At 39.1% G+C, this 14,406-nt stretch overlaps 1 protein-coding gene across 1 annotated transcript in view; it reads left to right on the top strand.

Annotated features, from left to right (window-relative positions):
* sntg2 (syntrophin, gamma 2) overlaps window positions 1-14,406 on the top strand; it is a 75,611-nt gene that overhangs the window by 36,703 nt on the left and 24,502 nt on the right. The window contains exons 9-10 of the mRNA XM_076749626.1: window positions 5,497-5,621; window positions 14,130-14,259. Of these exons, the coding sequence (XP_076605741.1) occupies window positions 5,497-5,621; window positions 14,130-14,259 (255 nt within the window). The remainder of the gene's footprint in view (window positions 1-5,496; window positions 5,622-14,129; window positions 14,260-14,406) is intronic.

The following is a 14,406-nucleotide window of genomic DNA, read 5'->3' as shown; positions in this document are numbered from 1 at the left end:
CTTCTTCCAGAGTCCTGTAATAGGTTGTTGTTGTGGTTGCAGAGAAAGAAAATAGCAGCTGACATCTGCGACAATCAGGGTAAATGTGGGCTGCGGTAGGTAAAACTGTCACCTGCCACCATGGCAGATTTTGCTTATTTCTGATATTATGAAATATTATTAGAAACCGAAATGCTGCCACACATCAGCTCTAAAAGTCTAAAAGCATCCTCGATCTTCAATTTAAATTCTTCTTCTCGTCGTTTGTCGCCATGTTTGACTACTTGATCTTCCATTTTTCTCATTGGATCTTATCCTTTCTCCATGGAGTTGCCAGTTTATCAGCACTGCACTGCAAGGATGATTGGAGTCTGTCTTCTTGACTAGTAGGATTATGTCTCTCTGCAATTGAAACAAAAACAATACAATTTTCGACAAAGGCAGATGGTGGGCGCAGCTGAACTAGTAAAATAACAATGTAATAATCTCATAATTTGTCTCAATGGGGCTAAAATGGGTATTAAATCCATTATATCCTTAACTGATTGTGGTACAAACTCATGTGACATATAGTCTGTCATTACTGTCTCTTTGAAGGACCTCTTGTTTGCTTTGCATTCCCCCCTGAAGAGAACCACAGACAGTAGTGTCACCTTGTCTTGTAATTTTGTGCACACAATCATGCCCGCCTCAGCATGAACGACTTTGATAATTAATTGACTTTGGCAGTCCCTTAACTTTTCATCCAGCCCCATCATCAAGTTTTGTTCAATATCACAAATATTATTCTAAAGTAATTGTCTTCACCCTCGGTTGTATTTTGTATTTGGCGCCAATTAGCAAACGTTAGCATGCTGATATGATAAACTATAATGTGACCTTGGTAAACATTGTACCTGCTTAAACATCAGTATTTTAGCATTGTCAGTGTAAACAAGTGAACATGCTGATGTTGGCTTTTACCTCAAAGCGCTGCTGTGCCTAAGTACAGCCTCATAGAACTGCTAGCATGGCTGAAGACAGTCACACTTGTTGAATCTTCAGGTTTCCACTGTGATTGTATCTTACTGACCACAGCGTGTCTTGGTTGTTGGAACAAAAGTGCAATCATGTTTTTGCTTGTCATTTTTTTTGCTCCAAGCACTCACAAAACTCAATTGCCTTCCACCACTGAAAGTGATCAGAATTCACTAAGCTTTGTCTGCACTAGACAGACATTGAAATCACTGTCAAAGATTTCCTTTTCACCGCTCCCTAGACCATTTACCTTCCTCATTCGTTCGCTGTGAAATAATTATGCTTGGTTCAAGTCACCTCTGAAGTATCACTATCCACGAACGAGTGTTTGACAGATGTGAAGAGCAACACTGTGGCTTTAGTTACTATTTCCCAGCTCCTCAGCAGAGGCAGCTTTGACACTCTGACAGCCCGATAGTTTTCTATTTCCTGCCACCACACCACCTCTCTGCAGAGCTCCACTCAAGAGTTAACTAAAACATTTTGTTCTGGGTTCACATAAATGGAGCAATTTCTTTAGAAGTGTAGTAATTACTGGTGAGGAGCTGACAGGAGTTCTGCATGCGACATGTTGGTAGTTCAGCAATGATGTGCAAAGGTAGGCACTTTTTCTCTGCTGTTCACTCTTGACGGCATTCCACCCAGAGGCTATTTTAATACTCTGGTAATATGTTCAGTCATATTGAACTCAGGGGAAGGGTTCTTTTGCGATGAACGCACACCTACCTGTACTGTGTGTTTAATGACACAGGGTCTACATCAGATTGTTTGGCATTGTTTGGAGGAGTTTCAGTGTTTTGTGCTGACGGATAATCTTTAGCTGCAGGAATGATACACTGTTTGATGTTGCTAATGCTTCACTCATTTAATCCCTAAGCTTGTAACTCATTTGATAATGTGTAATGCATCTGTTCTTCATTAAGTATGGTGTGATTAGCATTTAAATGTGATGCTCTTCCAGCTATCAAAGCTTTTGTCAACATATTGTGCTTCAGGACCTTTTAGAATTAATGCTTTTTGATGCACTGCCATCAGTCTCAGAGGGGCCTCCTTTAAACCTTGAACCTTTTTAGAGGCATCTGAAACATGTCACAATCTGGTGTTTTGTGCCATGAAGCAACAGTTCTGCCTTGATTCCAATAGTAATAAAAATAGAATTAATCGTTGCTTGAGTATAAATATGCTTGCAGGTTTTCTAAAGTTCTTACGAGTTCTACACTAACCACATGTGCCCTGGACACCATTCCAGGCAAACCTCACAAAAGAACTGTTCAGTCTGCTGGGAAGCTGCCTTCTCAGCATCATCAATAAATCTCTCAGTTCTAGTATGGTACCCACTGCTTTTAAAACAGCTGTGGTTATTCCTTCACAGAAGAGACCTAACCTCTATACCCAAACTCTAAGCAATTACAGACTGATTTAAAATCTCATCTTCTTGTTAAAACTGTTAGAAAAGGTGGTTGTTAGCCGACTCAGTCCATCTGTCTAATAACAGCCCTCTCAGTGAATTTCAGTCTGGGTTCAGATCCAGGCGCTCTGCTGCTCTGACCGGGGTAGCAAGCGATTTATTAACTATCTGCCATGGATTCTGATCTTACGTCTGTCCTCCTATTGCTAGATTTGAGTGTTGCCTTGGACACAGTGGATGATATGATACCCTCCTAGAACCCATATCTTATATCTCAGCTCATATCTGAGTAACAGAACACAAAGATTGTAGACAATATTACTGTATCTGTACTGTAACAGCAAAAGCTGCTATATTCCTTACAAGACTGAACATGTTTGGTCATAAACACCTCTCTTGGATGTCTTTGCATACAAACAAGGGCTGATTTCAAAGCACTCCTTCTGACTTACAAGACTTTAAATGGACTGGATCCTTCCTACATCTGCAGTCTTATTACTCTGTATATTCCATCATGTCCTTAATGTTGTCGAATATGTCAGAACGCTGCTGGTTGCTAGAGTCCTCACTTAGTCCAGGAGTGTGGATCACACCACTCCAGTGAGCAGCAGTCAGTGGGTTACTCTGGTTTGGAGTGTCCTTTTGAGGGGAGGCCTGTTCTTACACCCTGAAGTACTGTTTTGAATTCAGGAGGTTTACTTATAACAGTATTTCAACAATATTTTATTGCTACTTTTACTCAAGTAAACCACCTAAATGCTTATTCTGTTTCTGCAGTTTTTACGCATCACATATCTGGAACAAAACTCCAGTAAAATCAGGGCTCAAGACTTTTCTCTTTGCCCCTGCATTTTATTAACTTAAATTTAATTATGTATTCATATCTTCTACTACACTATAGCTGCAATGTAATTTTAATTCTGCTGCTTAGTGCCATTTCTAACCCAATTTCAATCCATTAAGATCCTATTTTTGCATCTTTTCATATTGCCTTGGTTTTAATTTACATCTTGTCTCCACATATCAGGATATTTTGTGAAAGAACATTTTCCTCTGTGATTGAGCCTCTCATTCAGACGCAAACAGCATGAGATTTTTTTTTTTTAATGCCTTCTATGGTGCAGATTTTTCAAATCTCCGGTTTCGGTGTATATGCATGAGTCTAAAACAACAACAATGGCAGACTACTAATTAGTGTACATTGGCTTGGTAGTGCAAGGTCATGTGACAAATGACTAAAAAATTTGCTGCTGTTATCTGTTTTTAAATTTCTAAAACCAAAGGAAAATAAGCTCACTACACATAGTCAGAATGGTCTCTTTTGGTCGTTGACGTATCATTGATGTCAGCTTTATTGACATCTTCTAGCCCAGCATGCTTGTTTAAGTGTTTGAAATGGTTTTTGTGTTCCTGCGTATGGATATGTTTTGTAAAAGGGAAGGGGAAATATCTTTAAAAAAAAAAAAATCTTTATAGTTATGGTCTTAATGCAGTTTATGTGTGATGAAAAGCACATTGAATTGCCTTGTTTTGCAAAGGTGGGACAGAAACACATTTGCCTTGCCTTTATTCTGCCTTGCCTTTATTATTTGAAAAGGATGTCCTCACTGTTATGCTGCAATCATCCCTCATTTTATCTGTTTTATTTCAGTTGTATAAAGCCTTCAAGCCATTGTCACAAAGAAAACTTCAGCACAAAAAAGTTTGAATGTGAGACAGTGTTTACAAGCACAGAGATTGTTATTAATTTTCTCCACTCCTGCCTATTCTGAGCTGTAGACTGCTAATGTGGGGAAGAAGTGTTGACCATTATACTGATTGTGAATTGTTATAAAGTGCATTCTAAAGTAATTTGATGTCCTGCCTGCTGTCATATGTATTGCCACCATCAGGACAAACCCATACCCCAGGGCACAGCTTTCAAAAACAAAGCTGTTTCCATGCCACATTAACACCTTTATTATTGCTATAAGCCAGACATCTTTAAGCTGCAATTTTAGCTTATTTATAATGCTCATTACTGCCTACGAAAAGCCTAAATGCACCAGAGTACTTGCTACAGTCAGTAGCTCATACTGCAGGCTCACCGTTTTCAAAAATCCATTAAAAAGAGTTCACAGACACGAAGTACTGCCGAGATGATTTGTAATCCATCATTTTAAACAGAGTGTTTTTTTTTTCTACATGGCTTCATAACAGCACAACACTTCCAGGTGAGATTGTATCAAAAGTAGTTTAATTCTGTCATTAATGAATGTTAAGAGGCATTTTTCTGTCGGGCTGTTTTTATCCACTTTGGGTCCATTTTCTCTGCACTCACTTGTGTGTTTGTGTGTGAAGTGTGGAAATATAGCTGCTAATTTTTGCCTGTAGATGTGTCTGCACAGCTTAAAATGCAGCTTTAACATTTCCAGTAGCAAAATGAAAACATGAACTTTATAATGCAAAATGGAAGAGCAAAAGCAGGATTGTCAATAAATTACAAATGTTTATCAGAACTGTTGATTTACTTTCTATCAACCAACTAATTGATTAATCGTGTAACTGTCTCAGCACAAAAAAATATTATGAATGATTTAACCTCTTTACAGTGGCTTGAGATCAGTTTCTTCGCTGAAGCCACTGAACAGTTTGCCGTCTGTGCCAATAGCAGATGATGGATTGTGTTATGTAAAACACCAAATAAATAAAGGGTCCCAACTTTTTGGGAATCTGGATTGTTGACACACACAGAGAAAAAGTGCTGCTGTATTAATATACTGGAATGGAAATGGAAAGCAATTGTATGAACTCAGGTGAGACAAGCCTGCAGTGAAAAGACGGTGGGAGCTTCTGAGCGTATGCAGCAGCATGTCAGGACTTTAATTAGGCAGTAGTTTTTGAAGGTACCTGCGCCTTCCTTAGAGATTTCCTCTGTGTCAAAGGACTTAATTTTGATGTTTACGTGCTGTACAGCTGATAAGCCTGGGTGAAAAAACAGGAATTATCTGTTCATGTAAATGGTGCAAGTGTTGCATCCAGACCACATTGTCAGTGATCAAAAGGACTAGGGCAGCAGGAAGCTCATCACATTGTTCATGTATTCCACGCAGGCTCCATCACCCCCTTCGCCCTCAGCTAATGAACCAAAGTATGAGAAGCGCTGGCTGGATGCCGTCTCCCTGCCCTTGTTGATGGCCAGAGTCTCCAGATACAAAGCTGGCACAGATAAATTAAGGTAAGGGTAATCCAGCATGATATAATTCACCTCTGAGATGCACAATTCACTGAGCACAGTTGTTGCCTCAGCCAGCACTTTTCATTTAGGTGGTAGGATGTTAATGCCAATATCTATGCACAGGCATAAACGGCTTAAAAGGTCACCGCAGCTGTGAGGCTCTGGCTTAGGAGGTGTGACTGTGAGAACACTGGTCGAACTTGTAAATGCATTTGATTATTGTGGCTGTCCTTTTTATATTGATTTTCATGTGTACAGTAGTGTCACGGTTGTTTTTTCTGTGGATGGTTTTTCACTCAGCATGTTTTATTTTCAAATAGTGGGACAAAAAAACAATAAGGGTTTTCATTTTACAGAAATCACAGAACGTTATAGTAGCATTTGGCATGTAACGTAGAGAACAGTGTTTGTATACAAGGCTGAATGTCATTCAGTTACACAAGCGTTTATTTTTCCCACACTAACAACAGTTTTGCAGCATTGTGATTGCTGAATGCATTATGATTTTTGTATCTTTGTTTGCTTTCTGCAATTTTCCCACAGTCATCTGCTTTGTTATAGTAGGAGGTAATAGGAGTAATCGCACATAACCCCTATTTAAGTGTGGTACACTAATGACAGATATTAATTATGTAATTGTTATTATCAAAGTCTGACAAGAGGAGATGGCGAACACCTTTACATAACTGGAAAGTTTTGTCATAGTTCAACTTTCCTGGCCTAAATGAAAACTTTGACAGTTTATCTTTGCTTTTAAAATATAGTCAAATATATAGTCAAAGTTTGGTATCATGTGTTTAAGTGCTTGTGGTCTGAGTTCCTATAAATGCAAACAGGGAGCTTAATTAAATATGTAACTGTACCTCTTTTCATTTTTTTTTTTAATTTGAAATTATTAACCTCCATCAGTTTTTCCTTATCATTACTTGCAGTCTTGCTGAACAGAGAAGTCTTTCTCTTCAGGTTGTGTCTCATTGCATAATTGTAGAATTGCAGGTACATTAAGATAAATAAATAATGGAACTTTGCACTGCTGAGTTAATTAAAGCTGTTTATTAAACTTGTTTACTGGACACCGCATTGGGTGTTGTCCAATGTTAAGCCCAAGGCAGCTGCCTAAGATCAGGAAAAATACCATACTCCTCTTGTCCATAGAGGTTAAAGGTCAGTCAGCAGCTCTACTTCAGCAGTAAGTTAGCACTTAGAATACAAGAGAACACAGCAGGAGGGCAAATGTTGGTGTCACTGACAATGGTAATAATTATTGTGATATTTCTATTTATCATCATCATCCACCACCATCATCATCCATTCTCCATCATCATTGATCATTATCCACCATCATCCATCATCAGCATCCACCATCATCATCCATCCTACATCATAATTCTCCATCATCATCAGCCATATCATTATTCATCATCATCATCCACATCATCATCCACCACCACCATCATCATCATCACCATCATCCACCATTATCCACCGTCATCATCCATTCTCCACCATCACTGTCCATCATCTCTATCATCCATCATCATCCAACAAGGTGATTGTATGACTTTCAGAAACATTAATTGGAACCATATAGGTAAATATAAAAAATATCTTTTGTGATTGATTGATGTACTGTTTAGTCAGCAGTTCAATTGAAAAAATTACTGTGAAAAACAAGCATATGAAAACAAAACTTTTAAAAACAATATATTATTTTCTGTGTTCTTTTAGTTGTACATTACAAGAGTGGTGCTCTCATTTTAGCTGAAATGGAGGTTTATGGTCTAAATTAATGTGTAAGATAGCAATAAAAAGGATGCACAGTCACAGACTCTCTCACTGTAATACAACAGTACATGCTGTAGATCCATAACGATCTTTCATATTGTAAAATAATCATTAAAAAACATTATGAATTAAAAAGTTATCCATAAGATAACATACATAAATACACTAAATCAGCCCACAGTGAAACAGCTGCTATTAATCTGTGCTCTAGCTCTAGCACAGTCCACATCACTGTCTGACTGCTCACATACCTCAGCAAGCAATCCAAGGCTGTATTTATTCTTGTATTCTCTGCTTTTTTTCTCAATTCCAGGCTGTATTTGTATAACAATGTAACAATCCTGTAATATAAATTGTGTTAGATGTTAAGTTCAATCAGCAGTTTAATGACTGCTTAATGCTGAGTGAAATATTGAACAAATGTATTGATGAGATTTGGCACTAAGTCCCACTAAATCAAATAACCCAGTGCTGAATCGGGAATAGCAGAGTTCAGTCAATAAGGAGCCCTTGAGGCAAAGAGGAGCACATCAATATCAGAGTTTACTCTACAAAACATGGCTGACGTGGGTATATCCGAATACACAAACACAAATCAGATCAGTGTGGATGATAACAGGTGTAAACAGCAGATAGTGTTTGACAAGATGTTTGATTAGATAATTCATGGTAATCCTTTCTACTACTGTTCTGATTTGTAGCCCAAAGAAATGTGTTGTGCTATCATTGACAAATACAAAAAAACAAGTCATGAAAAACGACTTTATTAGAACAGAGCCATTGTGGCTTTTATACCTTAAACGCAGAAAATTCTGTTTCCTTTTACGTTTGCCAGATCACAGGTGATGACAAATGAGAGATGACAGCTGTGGGATTAGGGGAGAGGGTGCTGGCAAACAAAATGCAACAAATGTGCATAATCCAAACCCTAACCGGGCCAGGCACGGATGATTCATGGTTGGCGCCCCAAATGAAGCATGCTTTTGTGAAATCATGGAATGTGTAGGAGATTTTGAAAGTCCCTGTCAGTTAGTAATACCATTATCAGTATCTTCTGATGGCAGAACAGGTGAGTACCACCATCACCCTTTCATAGCAAGATGTGGAACTAAGCCTGTGCTGTACAAACAATAGATCTGTTGACCCAAGCTTGAAGTCAAGTGCTCCCTCGTTTTCATTTCATCACAGATCTAATTTGTATAATATTTCTCAGCAAAATGGCAAAAGAACTGTTATTTAGTTCATGTATTTTCTAAATTTATAGTAGAGATTAGATTTATTGCATCCTTTGCATTTAATTTGGTTGTTTTTCTCTCTAATTGGTTTATATAAAAGAGTAAAAGTGAGACACTCATGCTTTTCATTCTCCAACTGAAATCTATTGCTCGCACCTCATCTCACACCCATCTTTTAGATTTGTTTTGTTACAGTTTAAGTTAAGGATGAAGTATGGAAACAACAAAGGAAGGTTTTGTTACCTCACATTAGGCAGATCTGTTTGAAGGAATTAATTGATTCCAATGGAATCCCCCACAATCGGGAGGAGGCAAAATTAATCTCCACCAAAGTTAAGTGTCGAGGTCAACCTTGGTGACAACCAATCTCGCGCTGTAGATCAGTAGCACGCCATCTTGACAATGGTGGCATTTGCTGAGACTGAAACAATGGAAGCTATCGTAGCTTATTAGCAGTGTCGCACCATTCAGTTTTATTTAACTTCCTCTGTGGCATTAAAAACTGTTCCACAACAGGACAATGGTTTGCAGACAGGAAATAAGAGACAGTGAGAGTTATGAATTAACCTGTGAATATGATAAGAACACGTTGTGTAAGCTTATTGTCTCATTAGCAACAATCTAATTAGCTAACAAGTTTGCTTACTGACCAATAACAAGACCATTGTGCAATTGTGAACAAAATGGGGGAATTTAACAGAACAGTAGAGAGAAAATTGAAGCTCTGGGAGCTATTGTGACCAGTGCTGGCCCAGCTGGGCAGAGTTTGAGGTTAGCACAGTTCTGCATCACCAATAGTCATAAACGTCACCAAGGGTCACCTGTTTGGCATGGACAAGCAATGTCACTCTGTGTGCTGTGACCATGTAATGCTTGGTTAAAGTTGGTCCAGCCAGTTAATTTGTCGGAAAGTTTTGTCTGTAAAGCTTTTCTAATTTTGGTAAATAGCTTGTGTTAGAAAGTTGGAGCCATGCACATTTGCTGGCACCTGGAAGAGGTTTCTTAAAGTAAATTCAAGCTACAAATCATTCCTTATTGAAGAGTGTCAGCTGGTGTCACTATTACTGTGTAACTCTGCAGTTCCAGGGTAAAGCACGAGGCGCTACTATTAGTGTTGATGGGAAAGTGTTGTTGACTCATGTTCTCATCTAAAGTTGATGCCCACTCTGCAGAACATGTTGTTATTGTGTTTAGAAGGTTACACAGTGTTCCAGTGATCCTTGCTTGTACATATGCTCTCAGTTGGGATGACAAATAGTTTATCTTTGTCTTTCACTATATTACCCAGTTTAGATCCACTACATGAGGGGAATTTGGGAATTGTTCTTGTGTTCATGTTTAAAAAAGGAGTCTGGAAACAAGGCTACATGGATAGCTGACAGTGAAAAAGCAGACAGCAGCCCTTGATTCCTCACTTTGCACAGATTTTCCTGGCAAGTCTGAGGTGTCAGACCAGCTCCATAGTCTGTCAGTGAGGTATTCTTGGCCTTTTGTTTAAGCTGTCAAAATGGATATATTTGAAAGGGAAGGAAACTTGCAAATTAATAGGGTTTTTCTTCCCCCGCTGTGCGCTATTGGTTGGTGTCTTATCTAAAAGCATGCAGTCATTTGCATTCAGTATTAGCCATCACTTACATAGAAATTGCATAGTTAATATGGATAATAATTAGACTTGACGATCTGGTCCCGTGTTTTTGTTTCAGCTGTGTGTTCCTGGTTTGATCAGTGTCATGGATTCAGAGTTGAACTTGTATTGAAGCATTTCTTGGTTGGCAATTAAACGCAAACACGTTCCCATGATTAATTATGCGGAAAACGAAATGCCCCAAAGCCTGCCTCTTTCCCCGCCTCACAAATCAGTAGACATGGCACATTTTCCCTCTCATTGCCATTCACAGTATAACTAACAGCTGGATTCCTCTCAGAAACACCTTTTCCCCATATATCCTTCATGTATCATCCTGTATGACTAGTTGATATGTCTCTGGTCTGTTTCAATGGATTTCTTTATTACTCGTCAGCAGGCAAGACGCAATAGTTTACTCCGCTCAAGTCAATTTTATTTGTATAGCACCAAATGATAGCAGAATTTATTTTTTCACATAGAGCAGGTCTAGACAGTACTCTTTATGACATTGTTTATAGACACACAGCAGTTCCCACCATGAGCGAGCACATGGCGTCAGAAGAACGGCAACGATGCAGATGTATGAGAGGAGCACACTCTCCCTGGATGCCAGCTCTCAGTAAGGATTTCAGTCCTGCTCACTGAAGGTGGAAGGGCTTTAGCAGCTCCTCCTGACAGGGTCGTGTTGTCCTGACAAGGATTCCCCAGCTGTTTGTTGCTTTGATTAATCTCTGCTTTTGGAGCTCTTCATTCATTGCACTTTCATCCCATCTTGCATTTCCCCAATTCCCGCATGCTCTCAAAGGCTTTGCATTAATTGAAAGGGATCTAACTGATATACTGTAGGTTCTGCATCTTATGTCATTTCATCAGTCACTCACTTCATCTCTGCAGTAAAGAGAGATACAGATGTTTCACTGGTTTTGCAAGACAAAGCATTTGAAAAGCAATTCTGAATATTAATATGATGCTTTATAGTCCTACAAATCACAGCATAAAGCTGGGTCAGGCACACTGCCACAGATATAATGTGCACTCTTATTAAATCCAAAAACGACATTTAAGTCCAGTAAAAATCACCCCTGGAGAGGCCCTGGGTCAGTACACAGGCAGCGGAACATAAGATTTTAACAAGCCTATTGCAGATACAGTATGAAAGTCATGCTCACCAGAGGATTTGTTAGGAATGCTGACTTTGTAACATCTGACCTCAAGAAAATGCTGTGTGTGTGAGCGAGGGTGAACTGTTCATACTGTGCATTTGATACCCTCTATCGTTTTTGTGTTTATCAGCCTTCACCTCACGTACCTCTACAACATCTCCCTGCTCCTCGTGCTCCTCTAATGTTCGACATTTCTTCTAGCCCCTAGAATTTTTCCCTAATGTTGCAAATTCTCCGCACGAATGAGATTGCTTACCCGTCACCCAAAACTGCCTCCATGTTTAGCGACAACTATCTCTGAGGCTAAACGTGTCAGCGGTGTGAGAATGCACTTGAAATTAGATGTCAAAAAGTATCACATTTTGCTGATGAGTGCCATCACCCTCAGATGACCTCATCAAAGCCCATCTGCTGAGAGATTTAATTGTGTTCGTAAAGCACTGCACTTAACTAAAGGCACTCCAAGGCGATGACAGAATGCAAAAAATGGACCAAGATGAAAAAAGACAAACTGTTTTTTTCGTGTAAATGGTTTGAGAAGAGTAGCTTTATCAGCTTCAGCTGCAAGATGTCTTTTTTTGACATCTCCTGGCCTGTTTGGGGATATTATGCAGGGAACTTTCTTCAGCTCTGTTGTTTAGGAGTTAGTCAGCTCAAATAACATATACCGCATCTATCAAAAATATTAGAAAGGACATTTAATCTCTGCTTTATTTTTTCAGTGAGTGTAATGAGTGATGCTGTTAAAGGGGTCGTCTGACATCTTGGCATTCACTCTCAGGAGCAAAGATGAACGTTGATACCACTCCAACATCTGCCTGTTAAATATGAAAGTATAGCCAGCAGCTGGTTAGCTTAGCCTAGGTTAGTACAAAGACAGGAAACAAGGGTGAGCAGATAGCCTGGCTCTTTCCAAAGGTTATAAAATCTGCCTACCAGCACCTCTATGTGCTGGACTATTTCATGGCCTGGCTCAGTTGCCAAGCAACCAGTGAAGACTCCAGGAAGTTACTACTCCCAGCCAAGAAGTACCCCCTGCTAATTTTATTCTTTGGTTTAATTTGTACAAAAACCAAACAGATATAACATGTTAATTAGTGAGGTTTAGACATGCTCGTAAGTAGATTGTATTACATTGAGAAGGATCTGGGCTAGCTGTTTCCTCCTGTTTCCAGTCTGTATGCTAAGCTAAGCTAATCTGCTGCTGTCTGTAGCTTTTTATTTCCAGACATGAGAAACAAACTTACTCTTGTAACTTTTTAAGTTCTGTTTATTTTAAAAAAAAGGAAATTACTCATATTATTGTGCAGATAATATCTACATTTATTAATGCAAGGGAGAAAAACAAATCAAATATACAAAAACCCCCCCAAAAAGTAGCTATCACCATTATTGAAATAGTCTCTGAAAGGTTAAAAAAAAAAAGAACGTATTCACCTTTCCTCTCAGTGAAAATGACATTCTTGTAAGTGCTTCATCACATCATCCAGCGAGGTTAAGTGAGGTTTTTCTGTTTCCAATTTAACAAAGTCAGTCTTCATGCTAACGGTGTCACAGAACGTGTCATATCATGTTGGTTATTTGACAGCTCTATCATAACTGCTCTCGCTCACAAACACTGTCAGAACTGGGTCTGGTTTGAGTTGCTTCTGTGAAACCTCCCACAGAGAGAATATTTTAGTCCAATAATTAACAATGTCTGGGCAGTTTCCAACACGTGTGCTAATGAAGCCATCCACATCGATCACAGGACGCTTTTACTGTGGGAAACATCTTGGATAGTCTCAGCTTTGATAGGCGCAGTCTGTGTAGTATTTACTGTACTTTAACAATCCATATCGGGGTATAGAGAGGAGGAATGGATATCTCAGTTTGAGATGTGTGGCTGTACAATAAGTTTGCACCAGTGTGACATGAATCTTACAGCTCCTTTAGGTAAAGGGTTTGGCAAGACCAGTGTGTCCATTGTGGAACCAGGTGGCTTGTTGGGAAAGGATGGGAATGTCCTTTTTACGAAATTATGAACTTGTAATATCTGAATACATCTGTGTTAGGTTTATTACGTTTTTGCTGCAGTTGATGGTGGGACAAATCTCCAGCATGCATACCCTAGATGTACCATTGTTGAAATGTGGAGGCAGGGAGCGATGTGATGTGTCTATCAGTGAGCATTTTCTCCAGCCAAAGTGTCTCTTTATTGGACCAAAGTTTGATTGAATGTGAGAATTCTTAACCTTTTGACTTCCTGCTCCAACTTCCAGTATACCCCTGTGCATTCCCAGACTGTTAAAACAGAGAGCTCCTGCTCATGTTTCCTCTTAATTGGAGCTGTTTGCTGTGCTCTGCTCTTATCTTGCAGGGACATTTAGTTTAATTTTAACAAATAGTTGTAATCTTTCCACAGAAAGGACGTGACAAGAGAAATATATTGTCACACAAACATTACTGGCATTCTCAGGATATGTAAGGAGTCATGAAGTGCTCCTCCAGAGCATCTGTTTTGAAGATATTTTTATAATTAGGTGTCACAAGCCCATCCAGCTCATAAAAGAAGCTCTTCTCTTCCTAATGCAGTACACGTCTTATCGCTTAAAGTAACTTGACAAGAGTAACGAACAGCTCCAGCTTCACTTTGTGCAATATTGCTTTCAATCTACTGCACCACTCCTGTCTAATTTTGACCTCTACGCTCCTCCAGGTCTAACTGTTTTGAAGTCTTCGCCTTGGAAGGAGCCAGCACCAATATTCTTCAATTTTGCACTGCAGCAGAAAGCACAGACTGGCTCCAAGCAATATCTACAAATATCAATGACTTGACACAGGAGAATGTAAGTCTATCTCTAAACATTAAAGACTCGGTGGGATCTTCCCATGAGTCTTTATTGAAAATGAATGCGGAGAAAAAAACTGCGATTTTCATGTATTTGTGATCATTTTAAACATGTCAGAACTGGAATGAAGTTTTATGACGTCCG

The sequence above is a fragment of the Chaetodon auriga genome, chromosome 14, assembly GCF_051107435.1.
Source record: "Chaetodon auriga isolate fChaAug3 chromosome 14, fChaAug3.hap1, whole genome shotgun sequence".
In the NCBI taxonomy this organism is placed as follows: Eukaryota; Metazoa; Chordata; class Actinopteri; order Chaetodontiformes; family Chaetodontidae; genus Chaetodon; species Chaetodon auriga.
The sequence above is the reverse complement of the archived record's forward strand: the minus strand, read 5'-3'. Positions and strand labels throughout refer to the sequence as shown.